The 22,770-nt window shown below is 36.4% G+C and overlaps 2 protein-coding genes across 2 annotated transcripts; both read right to left on the bottom strand.

Annotated features, from left to right (window-relative positions):
- Positions 1 to 4,625: 4,625 nt before the first annotated feature.
- On the bottom strand, positions 4,626 to 21,350 carry LOC137394590 (toll-like receptor 2). The gene is made up of 4 exons (XM_068081323.1): positions 21,194 to 21,350; positions 7,524 to 7,683; positions 6,126 to 6,250; positions 4,626 to 5,037 (listed from the first exon to the last, which is right to left on the bottom strand). Exons 1-4 carry the CDS (start codon positions 21,194 to 21,196, stop codon positions 4,957 to 4,959), a joined length of 369 nt encoding a protein of 122 aa, XP_067937424.1. The 5' UTR covers positions 21,197 to 21,350; the 3' UTR covers positions 4,626 to 4,956.
- LOC137392986 (leucine-rich repeat transmembrane neuronal protein 4-like) lies at positions 7,692 to 9,748 on the bottom strand. The gene is made up of 2 exons (XM_068079364.1): positions 9,192 to 9,748; positions 7,692 to 8,062 (listed from the first exon to the last, which is right to left on the bottom strand). The coding sequence occupies exons 1-2, from the start codon at positions 9,746 to 9,748 to the stop codon at positions 7,945 to 7,947; spliced, it is 675 nt and encodes a 224-aa protein (XP_067935465.1). The 3' UTR covers positions 7,692 to 7,944.
- Positions 21,351 to 22,770: the final 1,420 nt, after the last annotated feature.

Below are 22,770 nucleotides of genomic sequence, written 5' to 3' on the forward strand. Positions count from 1 at the left end.
TAGCTTGAATCAGCCAGGACCCAGGAGACAGGTCATCACCCGCTGCATGAATGCTCCATAGCGGCCATTGACTTTCTGGTCCGGAGCCACTATCGGCATTTACACGAGAGTGGAGAACTCGCAGATTGAAGAGGACGATCCCTTTCTGTGTGACATCGGTCCGAATTCAATCAATGGAGTGCTGGCTCACCTTGAGGAACTGTGAGGAGATGGGTCAAACGGCGAGGTTGGCCTCCTTGCTGAGTCAATATGCCGCCGTGTTCAGTACAGGTGATAACGACGTAGAAAGGACCACCGAGGTGGAACATTCCATTCCACTTAAGGAGGGCACCCGGCCAATCCGGCAACCCCCCTCCAGACTTGGACCGGAGAAGGAAGCCGAGGCCAAAAGGCAGGGCCAAGATCTGCTCAAGCGAGGGCTGATCGAGCCAGCAGGAAGAGCTTGGAGCTCCCCGTGGTGTTGGTTCGGAAGAAGGATGGGAAGTGGCGCTTCTGCATCGACTACCGGTGTCTAAACGCTGTCACGGAGCAGAACGCCTACCCTCTACCCAGGATCAACGACAGCCTAGACGCCCTGTCCGGCAGCCGCTATTTCAGCAGGCTCGACCTGGTGAGCGGGTATTGGCAGGTACCCCTGGATGCAGAGGCGCAGGAGAAGTCGGCCTTTTTGACACAGTCTAAATTATGGAAATGCAAGGTGTTGCCTTTCGAACTGACATTCGCCCCCGCCACCTTCCAAAGACTCACGGAACGTGCGCTACACGGCCTTCACTGGAGAACGCTGCTACTGTGTCTTGATGATATTATAGTCATTGCCCCGGACTTCAATACGCATATGCACCGGCTGGAGGAGGTCTTCCAGAGACTTCACAAGGCCGGACTGAAGTTGAAGCCGTCCAAGTGCAAACTATTGCAACCCCAGGTCTGCTACCTAGGCCACATAGTAAGGTAGGACGGACTCTTTACAGACCCCAACAAGGTGAAGGCAGTCATGGAATGGCCGAGCCCGCATGGAGTAAAAACACTCCAAGAATTCCTCGGAACTGTCAGCTACTACTGACAATATATCCCAGAGTTTGCCACTATAGCGCATCCCTTGCACCGACAGACTGCAAAAGGAGAGCCCTGGAGATGGACGGAAGGGGAACAGATCGCCTTCAGCGCACTGAAGGATAGTATCACCACCGCCCCGATCTTGGTCTACTCGGATCCTCATAGGCAGTACATCCTGGACACAGACGCCAGTGGATGTGGAGTGGGGGCTATGCTGTCCCAAGTACAGGAGGGCTGCGAGAGAGTCATTGCCTACTACAGCAAGACCCTCACCCTCTTGGAACGCAGTTACTGTGTCACTCGACAGGAGCTGCTTACTGTGCTAAAGGCAGTGAAGCACTTTCGGCCGTATTTGTATGGTCAGGAGTTCCTCCTACGGACGGACTACGCGTCACTCCAGTGGCTATGCAGGAAGAGGGAACCCTCAAACCAGGTAGCCCGATAGCTAGAGATCCTGGCTGAGTTCTGCTACGTCCTGGAGCATCGGTCAGGGACTCGCCACGGGAACGCAGATGGGTTGAGCAGGCAAACCTGCAAGGACTGCTGGCAATGCGCGAGCATTGAGCAGAGGGACGGGGGCCCCTCACGGAAGGAGTTGGCAAAGAAACAAGGGCCGTTAGGCATGTGGGTGCCGACCAGTTGCCTGGATGGGACTCCCGCTCTCGACAGAGCAGGATCGACCCTAGACAACGTCGCATACCGTCAAATTTGACGGTATGCAACGTTGAAAATTTTGAGTCAATGTTCAAATTGCCTGATTCCATCAGTCAATTAAAAAACTTTTTAGGTTTTTTTTGCAACATGATTGGAAAATCAGTTCATTGATTTTTCAGATTGCTTGAAACATTGATATGAAGCAAGACAAGTCATTTACATCAAGTAGAACATCAACTATTACATAAATGCACTCCTATGTTGCTCAACTTGTTACTATTTAGTATTTAAAAAAATAGTTCTTTTAAAATTTACAACATGGATGTGTAATATTTGATTGAGAATATGAAAATATCTGCAGTTGAACAAATTTTAATATCAAATACCTGAACCAAATGCTTGAATGGTAATATGCTTGGATGAGTTGCGAAGGGTAGCTGCTTACAATAATTGTTTTGTTAACTTTAAGGAGGCCACTATGTGCATTTATTATAGAGTCAAACAACAGTGTCTGATAGAGTAGAGCATCCACAGTAAAAGAGGCAGCCATCCAACAAATCCATTGGATCTTGGTATAGATCAATGAACTTGTGGATGGCTGCCTAGATAACTCTTTGATCTTAAGTAGACGTAAAGTTATTGTTGTGAAGATATAGACTGATTACAATTTGCTGGTGTAAGGCGACCTCGCCGATAACTGTCCTACATATTCACACTTTGTTTAACTAAATACATAGGCTTTAGTTCTATAATTACTTTTTGTATTGACGTTATGCTCTACTTGTTGCTTTCTTATTCAGTAGTTCAAATACACCTAAACAAATAGCTAAACTTACTGAAACACTCAAGGCTCTTATAACAATTAAATACTGAAGTTCAGCAATCGCAACTATTTGAATGCACATATTTCTATACCATAGATTCGTCGTGCTAAGTGATGACCACAATAATACAGATGGTTTAAGTCTTTTAATGCAACAGTGTACACAAGGAAACTTTGTAACTGGTCATCTAAAATGGCTGACTCAGTGCATTTTAGTACTCAAAATGTGTAAAAAAAACTTTCTAATAAGAAGTAGTGTAGAGAAATATGTGAAAGTAAATGAATGTTGTATGATTCACTAGAGTGAACCCGATTGTTGACGCTACTCAGAATACATAAAGGCTTTAGCAAAACAAACATGGAACTTAACTTCAACAATTTTGGTATCTAAAGCAGAACTCTGAGTCTTAGTCATTTACAGCCACAAAAAGCTAATCAATTCTTACTGAAGAAAATTCGCTTGTCAAAATCGGTTTTAAACTCTGACTTGAATCAAATTCTAGGGTTAATAAGCACCAGAGTTCATGTCTAGTAGAACTAGTTTTAACTGTTTAGTGATGTGTTTGTCTTGATGTACTCTAAACTAGCTTGTCAGTCCAACATTAGTATAGCTTCGAGATGTGGCAATTTTATTGTGTAGGGCAGTTTTCAAAGTAGAATACTTGAAAATCGCTATCATTTAATCAAAGAGATAATTCCGATCTTATAAACGATATAGATGTGTAATGGTGATATATCTGCCAGCTAATTATTTTCAGAGTGAGCGATATTGGTACTAAATTGCACAGGCTTTCTATTGGTATAATATCATGGGTATCCTCACTAGGGCATTCATGAAATAAATGTTTGTAATTATCGTGAACAAAAAGTTTCTTTTCAAGTTCAAATATACAAAAAAAAATTCTACAATATAATAGCATCGCGATATATCGTGAATCGTCTATTTTCAGTATCGAATCGTCTGGTGATTGTTGGAAAACCTGAAGTTCTAGTCAGTAGGGCGTATACTTAAAATGCTCTGTCATATGTCATTTGTGAGCAGCTGTGACAGCTGCTATAAAACAGTATAACTTCGCTATAAATAGGTAGCTTATATTGTTGTTAGTTCAATTAAAGCAGTGTCATTTTTTTCAACAATATTGTACATAATATGTAAGCTTCGGGATGTTCGTAAACACTTTATCTAATTGTAGTTGTCAGCTCGTTCTATCTTGGAGAAACAACTCTGATCGATACCTTTCAAGTTGCAGCATCTTTGAATTTTAATAGTATTGAAAAGAAAATTCAGAACTACCTTGAGCCAGTGTCATCCTGTTCTTTTTAGACCCTTTTGCTATAACTGTAAGGATAAAAATGCCTGAAAAAGAAAATCTTACAACTTCTCATAATTCCATTGCAGGTTTGTAACCGAAAAATTGAAAGCAACAGAAGGTTTCATTAGAATGTTGGTCACTGGATAGCTGCATTAAAAAAATTAAACAACAACCTTTTTTGAGACGCATTTATAAAATAACAGATAATATCTATATATGTATAAGCACCAATTTGTTGTGTGCAGTAGTCTAGAGAAACAGTCTTCGGTGGTAGTGTAAGTAAACACTAGGCGCTTCCACAAAGTTTCACCGATTTTACCTAATCTTCACATGCATATGCTCCGAGTCTTTTGTCAATTTGCTAAAAATATTTGATTTCAAAATTCTATCAGTTTCCAGAGAACCCCATCTTAAACACCTATCTGAGGGCTATCTGATTAAAAATAGACCTTCACAATGATCTGTAAACAATTAAGAGCTGTGGTAAAATGTTTGTCTATTATTTAAATTTTCTATGGTTGTAGATGGCAGTTGTAGGGGTTAAAGCTACATTGGTGGCAAAGGTCATCCCAGTTACTACATGTAGTAGTCCCAGCAATTATGAAAAATTGATTACGCACTGATATTACTCAGTATGTAAATAAGTTAGTGGAGAAAAAGATACAGCTCTTCTTCTTTGTGATTATCTCATGTAAGTAACTGTTCCTATACCTCTTCTATGGTAGAAGCTGTAGATCCTTGGCTACATGGAAATCTGGGGTCATGGCAGTTGCAAATAGTCACAGCAATTAAGAAAAGTTTATTGACATACCGATATTACTCAGTCTATAAGTTAGTGGAGCAAAAGATACAGTCATGTTTCTTTGCAATGGTCTCATGTAAGCAACTTGTGTTTATAGAACGTTCACAAAATGTCTTATATGAGCAAATCGAACTTGTAAGAAAATCAGGCATGTCTTAAATAAATGAAAAAAACCGGTAAAGATTTTCATGTCAGGCTACTAAAGGCTCAGTTTCTGTTTGATGATTACTTGTGTCATTGTCAGTCCTCTCATCGTCTTCTGATGAGTGGTTTGTTATGTTTTCTTCAAGGCTAGTCCGCTCTTCTCTAATTTACTCATATGTTGGTTGCGAGATGAAATTTCTGATTTGCTGCCACACTCTATTTATTCGTCTCTCATTGGATGATTGGGCCTGTGGATGATAAGCAAGAAAATGTTTCTGAATGTGTTAGGGCCATTTGCAATGCCATAATAGATTGATGTGTATGCGAGTTTACACGCTATGGTTTGAAAACAGCATTATCTAAAAGATTTGCTGCCACACAATTGACTTATATTTAGTATATTTGTAATTTCATGTTGTATGTAAATTTAACACTTTTTGGGCATTTGCTTTAGTGATCTACAATAGCAACATCAGACTAATCTCTATCTACTTAAAAGTTGGCTAGAAGAAAATCGAATGGAGGTTAGTACTTTTCGTGTGTACTTTAGGCTGCATTATTAAACAGTAGAAATTTTGCCTGTTGCATTTGGAAATATCCAAAATTATCCTAGTTTATTTTTTTGTTTTTGTTTGTTATATTCACATCAAATCACAACATAGAAAATGATAAAAACGTAAAGTGCAATGAGGGCCCATATGCGCAGTAGCATGGCTGTTCACAACCCAGAACCCAAGTTAACAGATGAGACTACTAATGAAGAAAAAACAGCCGTCCAAGCAAAAAAAACGGAACAATTTCATTTCAGAGAGTATAGAAAGTACAGCTTCAAAGCGGCCCTAAATCCATCATGATTATCAATTTTCCTTAGCCAAATTGACGAGGAATTCCAAGATGATGATGCACGATAAGCAATTTGTCTATGAACATAAGAAATGATGAGTATTCTAATGTGTTGACAAGTTAGTTTGAGATTTAACTTGTGTGAAGGCTAAAATACATATTCTTAATTGGTGTAGTTGTTGTATAGGCAAAACATGAGATTTTTTAAACAAAGTAGTTGAAGGAAAATAAAAGTTTTATGATACATTATTGTAAGCAATTGCTTCTGGCTGACCAAAATTGTTAGAAATTATATGATTTTGGATGCTATGGAGATTATACAATATATTTTGGCTATTTCCTATATCCTTCAATGTACAGCATTAGCATCAGACTAAATTTGCTAAAAATTGCTGAGTAAAAAAATATTTGATAAACAAAAAGAAAACGACTGGTAACATTGCAGAGCTACCATTCATGAGACAATCTCCTATATTATGCTTTCATAACTCACATCAACAACGTTCTCAGTGAGGAGAGAAGTAAATGGAGCCCTGATAGCTTCTTCATCTAGCCTTTCTCTTACCAGAATCATAATCCCATGTGGTTGGTAGTATTTTCGGCCAAATGACTCTCTTCCTGTAAAATGTGATTGTGAAAGCTGTGATTGCAAAGCTGTCATATCTTAGCATAAGTTATGGGTAATTAATATTTGTGTATAAATAGAGCTCTAACAATCAATTAGCTAATTCCTACAATCAATAATTTAGTTAAATAAAAGAGAGATGAATAATTAAACAAGTATTTATTTTTAAAATTGCAAAAGAGACTAACCAAAGGTCTGTGGAAAATAAGTATTCATTGAGTTATTAGATGTGTGGCGGCAGAGCAACAAAACCAGGACTGGCTGTTCAGCTGACCCTGTGACCGACACCATGACTGGGCCAAGTCTTCTCACTATAGGAGAATTGATTTTAGGTGAGGAGACTTGGCCTACCAAGTCAAGCCAACAAAGAAAACCAACAATAAAGCCGAATGGAGCCAACAAAGCATCGACGTACCGGTACGACAGTAAGCGAAGCCTAACGATAATGCGTACATATAAAAGGAAAAGGAAAAAATAGAAAGGAAAAAATAGCAGCAGTCTTTCTACACATTGTTTACTGTATGTGCACATTTTATACATGCACTCATATATATATATTTTGTGAATTATACATTCGTATTTTGGCTCGGTGTATTTATTTTTTTGAAGCAGTAAACAGAACCGGCAGTTTCCTTTATAGATGTTGAAATACTCTCACTACAGTATAATCTTTTCAAATATAGTTTTGAAATACGTTTCTATTATACCGATACATGGTTTCATCTATATGTATAAATCTCAAAGTTTTTCGTCTGTCATTCATCTGCTCTTTGGTCTGTCCAGCTGTAGAAAATAATCTCTAGCAATAAAAAATCCGTATTGCAGAAGATTTGATGTCGGACCCTCCCTTTCACCATGCAGCAACATAACCAATTAAGATACGCGAGATAAATAGATTCATTGGGCAATATGAGTCGTTATCTGAGTTAAAATACGCATAGCACGCTGTGTTACGCAATTTCATTAAAGCTTGCTCTCACAGATCTCATTATTAAGTTTAGCAATATAAATACTATCTTACTCAAATTAGCCACTAGAAATGTGTCAGGCTAATGCAAGGGGCAGGCAACTGCTTTACCTGCCACGGTTTATAAGCTGTTTAAATACCCATGCAACGCCGAGCATTTGGCTGGCAGTTCATAAATTACATTTTGTGTTAGGATTTTTTTTTCTTAAAAATTTGGTGTAAAGGTGAATTGGTCAACAAAATAGTACACTCAAATAGTATATGCTTGAGAGCTTGAATGCTGCCACCGGTGAACTCACCAGCTAGATCAGCTTGTTCCTTGCAATGAGGGCTTCTCAAAAATGAATTACTCAGTACAATGATTATCTTCCTGCTTTTCTCCATGGCTCTTATCATTTCAGTGGATACATTGCTGCCTGGCAATGCATCTCTGTCTGGTATGTAAAGTTGTAGGCCTTTCTGTGAACAACAATTCTAGTTAGCTTACTTTATTCATATTATAAAACATTGGGTTGACTGGGATAACTGTTCACATTGAGCATGTAGTAAAATTCTAGTTTGAACAAACACAATTTTACAATAAGTACTAGTATATGAGAAAAAACTAAAACCATCTATTGCACAACAGTAAAACAACTACAAAAACAAAGTTGTAAAACAACTTATAGTTTTTAAAAAAATCCTTCACTTCAAATATGGTTATAGTACATCAATACTGGTTTAGCCAGGTTTCCTTAGGTTGCTGTTCATGTGCAAAGCATACAGAAGTGTGCAAAAATTTTTGTGCAAATGGCTTTGGGTACAAATTGAAATGTTTGACTTGATTCTAATTTTTCTCCTCAATGTAAACCGTGACGATGGGTGGCAAAATTACAAAATTACCAAAATATACTAACTAAACTTGCTGTACAATAGAAAACAAGTCAGTAGCTAATATTATGTGAGCAGATTACTAAACAAAATACTGTAATTAAATTCTATTATATCAAATGACAGCCGATTTCTATAGGAGGTAACGATAGTTCATTTGAGAGTCACCTGAGATTTGTAACACACCATATGTTTTTAGCAAATTCGCATCTATCTTAAACTTTTCAAAAAGATTGAAAATACGTAAAGACCAAGTGAGACCTTATTACACTAATAAATATTTTAACCGTCAGATCAAACTAACCGTGGAAGCGTTACCAGAAGTAGTACATTCTTCAATTGCCAATCGTACATTTTTTGTAGCCCACAGCTGGTCATTCTCAGAAGACGAGTCGTACATTACATAAGCATCGTATAAGCAGGTCTGTTCAAGTTGTACATCTGAAAGGTGTCTGATGATGGCTTTAAAAACCACTCTTACGTGTAATATGTACCACTGATATTTGTACAAAGGTACTGCCACAATGACTCCACCAAGTAAACTTACAACTACTATAAAAATTTCTTTAATATGACATTCAAATATTCTTAACTTATATTCGTAAATCTTTTGCCCGCGTAAGCTTGCAGGCTCATGACATTTTAATTTGTTACCAAATGGAACTTTGTTTGTATGTGTAATGAAACTCTGAAAAAACTCTTGATCACAAAGGCATGATAGAGGGTTTCCAATTACTCCAAAAGTTTTCAAGGTTTCTCTTTTGTTTACAAATTTATTCACAAGGTCTTTGTCAATAGACGTTATGTCATTATCATTAAGCTTCAGAGTTGTCAGTTCACTTAAATTCCGGACGGCATCATAACCAAAGTTTCTGATAGAGTTGTGGCTGAAGTCCAGAACTTTGAGAATACGATTATGAAAAAAACTTGCAGAGTCTACGAAGGTTATGTTGTTGTTTAAACATCGAAAGTTGGCTAAATTTGTCATTTTGGATGTAAAATTTATTGAAAGAGTTTGAATTTGATTGTCAGAGATATCAAAAATTTCAAGATGATGAAGGCGTGTGCTTGAGGCTTCATTCAAAAAAGACCAATACCAGTACAGCCGATTAGATGCAAGATTAAGGTGTTTGATGGAAGGGCAGAGTCCTTGGACATTTTTGAGTTGGTTGTTTGATATTGTGAGGATTCTCAACGCCGTTAGTGAGCCGCATTGTGCTGTCAGGTTTCCACCTGACTGGATACTACTGAGTTGATTAAAGTCAAGATAAATTGTTACTAAGCTGTTCAGATGATGTTGATCAGTTTCATTGTCCGCAAAGCTAGGCATTTTAACAATATAATTGTGTCGGAGGTCTATCCAGTCCAATGGAGAAACCTTTAGTAAAAGTGCTGCATTGTATGAAATACTAAAATCTGAGTAAATGTAGCATTCCTTCATGCTTAGATAACGCAGTTTAGACTGTGAGCGATTTTTGAACAATTTAAATGGACGAGAGCCAAGCGAGTTTCCATCAATCTGTAAGTGGGTTAGATTTAAGCACCCATGAAACGCATCGTCGTCAATGAGTGCAAAGCGGTTGTAACCAATGTTTAATTCTCTAAGGTTTTGAAATCCAGCAAAGACAGATTTGTTTAAAGTGTCTCCAAACATAAAATCACTAAACTCTACATCAATTGTTGCAAGGTTTGGCAACGCACGTAAGCCTCACAGGGTTTTATTAGTAACTATACAAGCTTTATCCATAGTGCAGTTGGTTCTCCAGCGTCGAAAAACTAACTTTTTAAGAGTATGGGGCAGGTTTAGAAAAATTTCTTCTGCATTAGCCGGACAGTAAGTAAAACGACTCGCTATACTAATATCAAGGGCTTCCAATTTAGTGAAGTTTGCAAATATCGCCTGACTTCCGTGATAAATGTTAGACATGGTTAAATTAAGGTGTATAACGGTACGTTGCAGTGGGAGAAAAAATTCGTCTGGCACTTCAGCTTTACACTCAACAGGAATTGTCATGTTTGAGAGATCGAGTATTGTTAATTTTGAAAGACTTGCAAACTCTTCTCCGATTGTTGTGCAGCTGTTGTGAGCAATGTAGTTAAATCCAAGATTTAAATATGTGAGCTCTAGAAGATTCTGAAAAAGAGCTGAAGGAATGTCTTTCAAAAAGTTATTTCCAAAATCAAGATACACTATTCTGTTCGAAATTGGCAAAAATTGTTGTGGAAGTTCTTTGATTGCAGTTTTATATATTGACAAGCGCTCTAAGTATTTCAGACTAACGAATGTATTTTATTTAATGGATGTAATAGCTCTTCCGGAAATAGCTATGTTTGTCAAGTTGGGATATGGATGAAATAAAGAAGGCGTAAGTGTGGCACTATTTTTTCCACTGTATCTAATGTTAATTCCCAGTAGACTCCTAGGAAGGTTTTGAGGAACCAAGTTGTTTGGATCGCGAGTTTTGCAATCAGCATCAATCGTACACATTAAACATAGGTCCGGCTCAGATTTGCAAAATCCTCCATTAGATATGACATAAGTAGTTAGGAAGGAGATCCACATGTACAGAAAGACTTGTAGTTTCTGCAACAAACAGTTTAATATTTAACAAGACACTTTGTCAAACAATTGCTGAAACAATGTCTTAGTATTGGCCCTTGTACAACATTTATCGATGGAATTTACATTGAGCTAGATCAATAAACGCCAATCAGGTAATATCTTTGAACTCCGATACTCATTCCCTTAAAACTACCATTGTAGGCACACCACCACTAATCTGAAACTTCTGACGGAAACATCTTTTTGTTGAAGTATCAAAGTTTCCATAGTATTGCTGCATGGGTCAGAACAAAACATCAAAAAGTGCACGATGATCCAGCAATTTTTTGTCTAGCTTTGGCACAATTCCATTTGCTAAATCTGAATCACTGATGAATTGACCTTTTGTAACAAAATCAAATACTTTAATCATGTCCAATGTATTGCCCAATAAAACTGCCCAATAAAATTTGCCACCCTCTCCTATCCCCATTCTCTCTTTTTCCCTTCTCCAAAGAAGAAGTGAGAAGGGGAAATGAGAGAAGGGGGAAAGGAGAGGGGGGAAATAGCCCACCCACTCAAAGTGGCAGACCCTGGCTAGGTAAATAGACTAATATCATGCTGAACTAAACATGACTAAATATGCCGAGCCTGTGAAGTTTTGATCTGATCAGGGAAATGGAATCAATGGCTTTCTTAGCTAGGGCTAGAACGAGACCAAGGAATGCAGGGTCGGACCAGACTCAGGGTCAGCAATGAAGGCCAAGATCGGGTCGGACCGGGTCAGCACCGCAACTTTTTATTCATTTAAAGTTAAGAGATAGTTCTATTACAGCCTAATGTTGTGACATCAATAAACTAAGATGAAAGAAACCATTATCACACCAATCATTATATTTTTTGGCTTGGTTTATAGATGCAATCTACAATTTATGGCTAGACATTGGTGGATCAATGCTATTCAATGGGTGATAGATTAATGGCATGATTTGGCTAGTGTTTTTATTACAGATATTATCTTCAACTGCTATTATAATCAATAGGAGATTAGTTAAGAAATACTTTACAAATACAGAAATAGATAACCCAGCATAGTAGAAAGCAAAAATCTATCTCTTCCCTAAAACTTCTGGTAGTGAAAGAAACTAAAAGTAAAATAAATTTGCTGCATTGAAGGTTCTTAGACGCGCTTTTAAGTTCCTCAGGATGCCCTCGTTGTAAATGCCTCAATAGTATTGAGGTGGACCCTTTTTTGTAGCTTAAAGGTTGACTTGCAACAGAATTCACATTACAGTTATTTGGTATCAAAAGATTCTGCATGTTTTACTCTGTTGTGTTGTAAGTGCCAAATATGTGGAAATGTGATTACAAGCATTTAAAAGCTCAAAAACGAAAAGCCGCCGTAGATTGGAATCTGTTTATTTCTCTGACGTAGTCATTACAGTTTGGTTATTGTCTTGTCACGTGATGTTCTCACGTGAATTGAAAAGCCAACAAAAAGCTCAATAAAAAACTTATCGTAGCACTAGTTTATGACAAACACTTCGGGTTTTACCGTAGACCCCGTATTAAATATAGATGCTCGCTACTTTATACAGTTTTGTTTCGGCATTATTCAATCGTCAAGTCGTAATCTGATCTCGTGACCCAATACTTCGAAAATAATTTTTGCAGCACTTTTCGATTATCACAGGTTACCAACAGGCTCGTCATGATTATCAGACAATGATATGTACTCCTTTGAGCTAAGGTTAAAAAGTTTAACGAATTTTTACGGTTAGTTATAAGATATCAGTGCTAAAAGTGACAGCATTACAATGACGATAAAATAGACGCGTAAGAACAATAGACATAGTTTTATTGAATGCGTGAATTATATTTGTGAAAATACTTCAACAAATGAGGTTGCATGAAAGTGTAAACAGAAACCATCCTGTAACAACTACGTCCCATTTGAGCCGTTTTGGAAAGCGAATCCACACAACGGCGGTCTCAAGTGGCTGCGATTAACCGTTTGTTTTTGAGCTTTTAAGAGCTTGTAATCGCATTTCCACATATTTGGCACCTACAACACAACAGAGTAAGACATGGTGAATTTTTCGATACCAAATAACTGTAATGTGAATTTTATTGCTAGTCAACCTTTAAACAATAGCATGATGTTGAATCTCAGCAACTTATCCATGGTGGCAATTAGTGCTAGCCTAGGAAAGTTTTTCACCAATCCAGCACTACTAAGCAACACTCTCGTCGTTTTCTCACTGTGGTTGCAAACCTCAATCACCACAGGCGAAGACAAATTCAAGCCACCACGATTCTTAACTGTGATTAGGGAATTCATTGCTTGGTTTACATCATAGTTGGTAACATCCACGATGCTAGTGATACAATAATTACACTTCAGCTTTAGTGACCTAGCCAGCTACATAGCCAACTGTAAAATAATCATTCTGTCTCAATTTTGACTTAAGACATACTTGCATACTCATCATATCTAGTCATGTTTAGTTCAGCATGATATTAGTCTATTTACCTAGCCAGGGTCTGGCTCTTTGAGTGGGTGGGCTATTTGCCCCCCCCTCCTTTCCTCCTTCTCTCTTTTCATCTTCTCACTTCTTCTTTGGAGAAAGGAAAAAGAGAGAATGGAGATAGAAAAGGGTGGCAAAAAAAGCCCTGATGGCTCATGATTTGTGTGCAACAATTAATAGCTTTTATAGTTTTAATCTATGGTGGTTATCAGATATTATCACAGAATTGCTTTAGTTTACTGGATTATGTATCCAAGAAGGTTTTTATGTGACAATAAATGATATTTTGTCACCTTCTCTTGATTAGCTCCATTATTAACAACAGTGCAGTCGAGCATGAGGTACAATACAATGACGTTACGTCATGCTATTTAAGTCTGACAAGGCAACCGATGGGAATAGGTATTATTGGCCAATCTAGGCATATATATATATATCTATGAGTATATCCAATAGAGCTGATGCTTTACTGTACTTATACTCTTTCAATCAATCATTCAAACAAAACAATTAAATAAAAAGCCTATTTTAGTCGTTTTACACCTTGAGGATGTCTAACTCGCTGTCATATAAAACCATGAATAAATATCTGAGTGATTCATCACTTGTTTATCAGGAAGTAATCACCATTCTCACAATTTGTTTGTTTGACTAGCAGTGCGTGTACGCGTATCTTTTTTTATAAGTAACTCACAAACATGGTTTCAAATTACCGAATACACCGATTCGGCCTTGTTTACCCGTTCGGTTAGCTAATAATTGTATTTGTTTAGCAACTGACCAAGACTAGAACAAACAGTTGTCTGAGACCTTAAAAATTGTAGAGGGAATAAGAAGGGAGAGTTTTGACTTGGATGAGGAAGAGTGATGAACAGAAAACAAAAAGAGGAAGAAGTTAGCTAACACAACACATTTGGTAATAGTCTACACTTTCTAGTCTAGCTATGCGCTGTCTCTCATATGAGTTAGCTAATCGGTACTATAATAAGAGTGACATTTGTCTGAAAACACACTTAAGGTCTTAGGAAAAAATGATTGCACCACCCATGATTTGAACTCCAATATTCCGATCCAAAGCCAAGAGCTACCGCTGCACCACACAGCTACCTAGCCACATTTGGAAATAATTGTGCACATAGTTATTACAAATGATGATCTCTCACAGGTCAGCGGACTGTCAGCACACAAATCATGATAATGGATGGAGTAACATCACAAGAGATTGTCATTGACTGAAACTATCATGCCAAAGTCATATGTCTATGTTGAATGTATGTTCTAAGGTGCTTTTGTAACTTTTAAAGTTGAGAGTGTAAACATGTTGGTCGCAGGTAGACCCACAAAACATTCAAAGAAACTGAGAAAGTTTGTATAATGTGTGTGGCCGCTGAGTTAAAATTCAAAATAATTGATTGGTAGAATGATGCTGAGAGAGTAAAGAAGCTTGTTCGACGTTTACTGTTGAAATTTTTAAGTTTCATTCTGAGTGAAAAATTAACATTTTTTCTAAACATACACCTGTCAAAAACATGGTCACATTTACTCAGGTCAAGGACGGCTACAAAAGAGGAATCTAGTACAAAATGGTTGAATTATTGCAATAGATGACATAGAAGTTTGCTACTGCTTTCTCCTGATTTAATTCCTGATTCTTCTGAAAAGTTGTTGGGCCAACCAACTTGCATCTCTTGACTTCAGGGTCAGGGAATAAATACACAACAAGTGAGGGTGACTTTGGAGATCAATTAGGAATGATTGTTGTACTACTAGCTGAGAAAAGAGAAATATGTACTTTGGATGCACATATACATAATTTTAGTCTGTCATCCATCCTACTACTACAAACATTGACCCTTATGTCTGTAGTGTAATTAATGTTTGCTTACCCTAGTGCATTTATATATTTTTGTTTAAGGATGAAGATACACAAAATTTCAGTAGATTTTATCAGAAAGTATCAGTATTTTTTCTATTATTTACGATTGTTTCTGGTGTTTGAAGTAGTCTCACTCCCATGATGTTTCAAGGTTAAAATTGACAAAACTTGATCAAAGTTGAAATGCTCAAAAGAAAAATTTGTGCGAAATTAGGCGCGATTGTTGCTATAGTTGATATTGGCTGTTGCCTTCATGTTGCAGCATTACATGTCTCTATTCTGGAAATGTCTTTGCAACACACAGCATCATAACCAAACATCAATATGGGTTTTAAAAGGAGAAAAGCACACCTAATGCTCTAATAGATGTTTCAAATCAGTAGTTTTCTTTTTTAAATGAAAAAACATTGTCTTAGGTATTTTTTATTGACTTCTCGAAGGCTTTCGACACCATAAATCACTCTATTTTGCTTCAAAAACTCACAGCTCACAATTTTTCATGTAGTACTGTCAAGCTATTTAAAAGTTACCTTTCTGATAGAACTCAACCAGTATATCTAAATAAATCTACTCCATCAGAATCACAACAAATTGAATGTGGGGTTCGACAAGGTTCTATCCTTGGCCCTACATTGTTCCTTCTCTATATAAATGATTTAATTTATTATTCGAAACCCTTCTCTACTATTTTGTTTGCTGATGATGCAATCTGTTTTTACTGACAAGAAATTAAATGATAATATCCACGAAATCAATTCAGCTATAGATAGAGTTCAAAATTGGTGTACTGCAAACAAACCAACTCTTAACATTGATAACACAAATTTTATAATAATCAGAAATCAAAATAAATTCGAGCTTAGCCAAAATATAAGTATCAATGGTAAGCCAATAAATAATGCTACAAATGTGAAATTCTTAGGAGTAGTTGAGTAGTTATTGACTACTCATTAAACTGGTCTTCTCACATTGATTATTTGAGAAATCAATTGCATAAAAATTTGGGTATAATTTTCAAAGCCCCAGAAATTTTTCCAACCGACATTTTGATATTGTTTTATAACAGTTTGATAAGCAGTAAACTAATTTATTGTTTAGAAGCATGGGGCAATGCTGCAGAGTGTCATTTGAATAAAATATTTCTGATTCAGAAACGTCTAATGCGAATAATGTTCCATAAAAAATTCAATGACCACACAGTTGATCTGTTCAAAAAGGCTAATGTTCTTCCAATTAAAGAGTTATACAAACTCTGTTTAGGTATTTTCGATCATTCATCATTCTACGCTGACACTCATGTTCAACAACACTCTTATGCTACACATTATTCTTCTTATGCTTTACCTTACCATAAGTTTACATCTGCAGCTGGACATCGACAGGTAACTTACCAGATATCCAGTATTTGGAATGACTTACCAATATCGGTCAGGTACATTGAAAATTCAAATAGTTTTAGGATTGCTTTAAAGAGGCATCTGCTTGACTCATTGTGATGGCTTTAGGTTTTAATATGTGAACATTTTTACCTTAATAAAATTGTCAACTCGGGCTCTGCACCTTGATTAGCCCTGCTACTGTGCGTGTGGGCCTTCATCACTCCCTATTGTATTATTATTGCTTACTCATATATGTATATTTATTTAGTTTATGTCTCTGTGTGCATCTTTTTTAATGATGAAAATAAACTAACACAATAACACAAAACACAAACCTATAAACCTCATAATCACACATTCGCTTGATCTGATGGTTTTAAGCGACCAGGTTTTGTTGATTTTCATCTTGAAAATTTCTGGCAGTCAGATCACCCAAACATACCGTGTTTGGATGCTTCAGAGACACTTTTGTAGTCCTAGTGATTGTTTCATACAGCATGAGTCATGCTTATCATTGATAATAGAGCGTGTGAAAAAGACTACCTGGTCATTAAATACTTATTACTCATGCAGACAATCCAGTGCTGCCCTTCTTCTGACATTCTGCGTTATGACCTAAATTATGTTAGGCTTCTGAAAAGTTAATTTTTCTAGAATGCAAAACCTTGCGATGATTTTTGATGATTTTTCGTATTTGTATTGAATCCCTTCATGACGCCTTGCTAGAAAATTTGATGAAAGACAAAGTGATAACTATAATAGAGAACATGCCAAACTTAGGTCAAGGCCTGCAGGGTAGTAAAACTGAAATGTGCGAAAAATGGAGAGGGCCATAGGCAAGTAACTTTGCAGGGTGGCCAGACTAGAGGGAGACATTCATTTCCGATAGGCTTATAAAAAGGTGAGGAGACCAATTTGTTATATATAAACTAAGGACTTCTGGGACAGAGATGGACTTAGGATGATGACAGATGCCTTTGTCTAATATTTATACAAGTTTTAATGCAATTGTGATTTGTTAACAAATTTATTCTTACTGCTTGCATTTCACTAAAATCTATTTATGCTCATGATTGCCTGTCAGAATATTCTAGGTGTTTGTTCCAGTTATTTACTAGCAGTTAAAGGTACTGTTTCTTACCTAATATACCGTATGTAATTTTCAACGGTCATTGTGTGGGTGCCCAGTTAGTTGTGCTATAACGACTATAGATTAAATTTTAGGAAGTGTTGAGATCAGCGCACTTTATTGGTTTCAGCAGAGCCCAGCAGAGTTGGTCTCAAAAACGTATCATAGATGCGCCAAAAGTGGGAGTTGTCCCCACCTCACTTACAAGAGTTTTCTTCAGCAAATTTTAAAATGTTTATTGCGTTGTTCTATCTTTAGAGATGACAATTGTGACTAGAGATTTTTCACTTTTACATCGTTTGATTGCTTGCTTTGGGAGATGGAGAGTAATTTTATACAACTTTTGAAGTGGTCCCTCAAAAAGTGGAGACCACTTATTGAGAGAAGCGGTCTCCACTTCTCTCAAAAAGTGGATACCACTTCTTGAGCGACCACATTTGAAATGGCTGCTTTGTTTCAAGACTGTGGCTTTCCTGTCAACATTGATATTTAAAATTGTTTTGGCTGAATCATTGTTGAGCTCTGCTGGCACGATGTCAGTTCACTAAAATTGTTTTTCAAGATCGCATAGTATGCTGGCACTTTGTCAATTAGATTAGTGTCACACTCGGTAACTAGTTTATTTGCATTCAAAGCAACTCCACAAGCGTAGTCGGGATTTTCCTTTTTTATTAATGTTTAGTCTATTAGTGCCATATTACTCTTCATCGATTTTTAGTTCACATTTCTTTGGCTAATCCACATATATATATAAATCTCAGTGTTTGGCAGTCTGCCGTTTGTGTGTCCATCTATAGCAATGAAATTATAAAAACAAAAAATCTGTGTCACACAAGTGACAAGTGTGCAATCCACTATGCCAGGTAGATACTATGCTTTACTTTGAAATAATTGTGGTCGTACTCAGTATTTTTACCAATTTTAATGGTTTCACGCTTAACACTTCAGACTTATCCCTGAAGCCAGACCAAAAGAAAAATGGGTGTTTATTTGTGAAGAATACTGCTTAAACTCACATTGGCAAAAAGATTATTGCAATCAGTATAAAGCTGTAGTAGGCACTGCAGCTGATACAGTATGAATTACATAAAAATATACACAGTACACAAAATAAGCAGACACTGTTGTTGTAAAGTTAGAAAGATAATTGTTGTGTTTTTTGATTAAAAGAAAATTTCTAGTGCTAAAATGTTTACTACCTGTTCGACGCCGGACACTATAGTCTTTACTATAATAGGAGCCGTGTTCATCTGTTCAAAGACACGCTGAAAGAAATAAGAAAAAAATTTGCTCACACAGGAATAAAATTCGGATTTTCTATTTAGCAGCCAGGCACACTAGACACTGCGCCACCCAACCACCTTCTCACATCTAGGAATAATTGTGCACTACGCATGATGATCTCTTGCTGAACACAGTCTTGAATAATTTAAACAAACAAACTGCATAACAATACGTACGACAGATTGAAAACCATTTTTCTCAAAATGCAATTTTGAGTTGTGCTGGATTGTTCCTCTTTTCTTTGTTTCAAAAAAGCTTTAGTTTTTAAACTAAAAAGCAAATCAATACACTGTCTCAATCACCAAAACACTGCATTCAATTTTTATCTGAAGAAGAGCCATATCCATCCTTGTGTCCGAAGTCATAGATGGGGATTGTAAAAAAACTACATCCTGCAGGTTTTGAACTCAGAATAGTCAGCTTGGCACCTAAACACTCATTAATCACCTTTCTGAATTTTCGAATAGTTCTGTATATAGCTATTCTCTGTGCTTTGTTGGCACAATTGACAATCTCTTATGGCTTTCCAAAATTCCTGCGTACTAGGTGATATACCAACTCATAGAATAACCTAGAAATCGTTACCAACTTTAGAATCTTTTATCACCATTTTTTATACAATATAAGTCGGTTTTTAGCTGTTCAAAGCATTATGGGATAGCCTTGCCTAGAAACTAAAAATATAAATAAACACAATAAATGATAACCAGCAGTTTTAACCTGAGGCCACTTTTTTTCCAAACTGCAATTTGTAGCTGAGATGAAGCTTTTTTGTCTTTTTATTTCCTAAACTATTTCCTAAGCAAGTTTTTAAACTAAAAGCCAATGACTACACCATTTCAATGGCAGAAAAGTTTTTGCATTAAATTGAGATCATTTGCACATAATTAATTACATTATTAGAATGGATATGTTTAGAACTCAGTGACAATTATCAACTGATTGATTTATCTTCTCCTTTGATGTGTAAATTTACTTATAGGATACAATGATGAAATACGATACCTTGTTATTGTATTAATAACTTGAACATTGGACAGCTTGTCTCAATTTATCGCTAAGGAACAAGAGGGCGAAAGCACTTGCTGTTTTAGATAACCCGTTCTTATAGCGTATGAATGTAAATCTATGACAGCGCAAATAGAGATGAGATAGAGGCTGTTTGGAGACTAACGCTGAACGTTGTAAATTTTATACTCATGCTCAACCATATCATTAGATATAAACATCTACATTAAAGCTAAAAGAAAACCCAGTGCATTTATGACCATCTTTACAGCAGCAGAACAAAATTATTTAATCTGTGTAGAATCTATGTGACAAGCTTATGATGCAAACTTCAATCAAATAGTCATAACCAACAACACGGCTGGACTACAACAGGAGCAATGCAAGTAGCTAAAAATCTAAATATCAAAAGACATCAGTAGAGTATCTCACAGTGGAGGCTTACATACCGGTCTACTCAAAATACTCTCTTATGTGAGTGTCTTGGGGTACAAATGTAAATTTTTAGCAGTTTTTATTTTTCTAAGGTTAAATACAAATATTTTAAAACACCTAATGAGCCGTTTTTTATAATTTTTTCATCTGAAACACAAATTTCACTGAATGACCTTTGTACTTGTACTTTGTACTTGTAACCACAGGCTAAGATACACACCAGAGTGTGAGTGCATGTGGTGGCTGACAAATTCTGATGCTTGCAGTACTAATGCATGACAGCACATCATTCCAATACCAGCTAAAGAGATATTAGGATAATTTTTATGTTGTGTACAGATGTAGGGTTCTCTGATTAACGAAAGTTTCTAACTCCATGTACAGTATGACAGCAAAAACTTTGGTAAGTAATTACAAAAGAAATTTGCGAGCATTTAGAAAAAGTTCACTATAAAACAAAATGGAGGTAAGCCAGAACTTCAAAGTAATGACTTAAACCGAAGCTTGTTATCCGTTAAGAGATTATAAACAAGAGTGGCAGCGCATATTTATGCTCTTAATAGCGAATCTGTCTAAACATCTGATTGTAATGAACACTGAAGGCAAGCATGACCAAGCATCCAAAATGTGCATACAGCAGCTGACATAATAAAGTGGGCAAAGAGTCACCACACGAATCTGAACTAAATTCAAAAAGTTACCATTTGCAGCCTCACTAGATTAGTTAACTCTTCTTTTTTAACAAAACAATTCACTTTTACCATTTATTACAGTATTTATCACAAACTATGTCTTAACTTCATTATATTGCATTCTTTATTCAATGTATTAGACCTGTATCACATTTCAATTCATAATAAATCAAAAAGTACATTGCCTCTAAAGACTTATAACAACCAAAAACCAAACTGAACTTACCATAACTTGATCTAGATGTACACGGGTTTTATGAGCATGACATTCCTCCAAAAGAGCACAACAGTCAAGGATGCGTTCCCACCGGCTAACTAGTCCATGAATTGAACTGTAACACAGCTGGTAATATTGAATGTTTTAAAAAGCAAGCGGTGTCAACTTCCTCACTGCACGCATGAATGGTCAATATTAACTATATAGCATTCTAATCTTGATGCAAGGTAAAAACAAATACTTGAAAAGCCATTCATATTAAAGACTTCATTATTATTGCTGGAGCCTTCAACTATGTAAAACCAACAAAAACAACGGCAAAAACAAGGGAACAACTGCAAAACACCTTTGTTTTAGATATTATGTTAAATTTAGAACTTTCATGATAAGTAAATGATATTTAAAATGCAAAATTATTGATTTATCTGACTAGATTATGAGTGGAATGGGAAAATTTCGATTTATCGGTTAATGTCAACATAATTTTATTGAATTTATCGCAACTGATCCTGACTTTATTGTCACTGCACATGAAGAATATGATACTTTATGACAAGGTAACAGGATTGAATGAATAAAGGAAAATAAAGAATGTGAAGAGAAGAAAGAGACCGCTGACATGAAATATAAACTTTTACAACAGGAAGAAGTACGCTCTCTTTAACTTGAACTGATAAGCAAACACTCTCATCAGAAATATTAATGTTGTTATGAAATTCAACTCTGTTATTGTTGTTTTACTCACCGGATCAATCTATAAGTCATTATGAGCTATTCAAAGCTAATTCAGCTAACTCAAAGCAAATAGCAATTGAATCTTTTTAGTCATACAGTTGAACATAGAAAAGGCCAGGAGCAGCAGTGCTGACTGCTACCTGGTTACCAATCAAAAGACTAAACTCATCGCAAATGATTCCAAGCTACAATGTAAATGAGAAATAAAATGTCAAGGTACTGGTGGCAGTAGCGTAGTCAGCTTTTCTAGCAGCTGAGGTATTTCAACAGTCAACACAACAGAATTTACTTGAACACTTATATAATCTCTACAGAAAATTGATCAACCATTATTACGGTATCTATAAAGATTTGGCTAGCTGAGATTATGGTACCTATAAGAATTTGACAAATTGTGTTTATGATTACTATAGAGATTTTGTGCCTGCATGAGTTTGATGAAGCGCCATCCAGAGTTGCTTGTGAAAATTTAAGCTTCCAGCAAATTTTTTGCAGCTCCCACAAACCATCTCAAACTTTAACAAAAAAAATTTTAAAACAGTTATTTTAAAAAAGATTTTTTCCTATTGTCTTATTATATCTATAACTTTTTTTAGCGAAACTGCCTGTTCTGTACTACTAGTAATGTACTATTAAAGTTTGTTGTTCTCCTGTGATTGAGTCTACTGACAGAGATTAAAAACAATCATAAAACAATAAAGCAGATTTTATTGGAGAGCAAGGTGAAGCACTGTTGATACTCAAACTCTGTACAGATTAACAGTTTTCCAAGTGTGTCCGGAGTTATCATCTTTTTTCTTTGATTCACACATCTCATTTCTTTAAGTGTGTTTGTGAGCATTGAAACAGAC

Source organism: Watersipora subatra, chromosome 4 (genome assembly GCF_963576615.1).
Source record: "Watersipora subatra chromosome 4, tzWatSuba1.1, whole genome shotgun sequence".
NCBI classification, from domain to species: Eukaryota; Metazoa; Bryozoa; class Gymnolaemata; order Cheilostomatida; family Watersiporidae; genus Watersipora; species Watersipora subatra.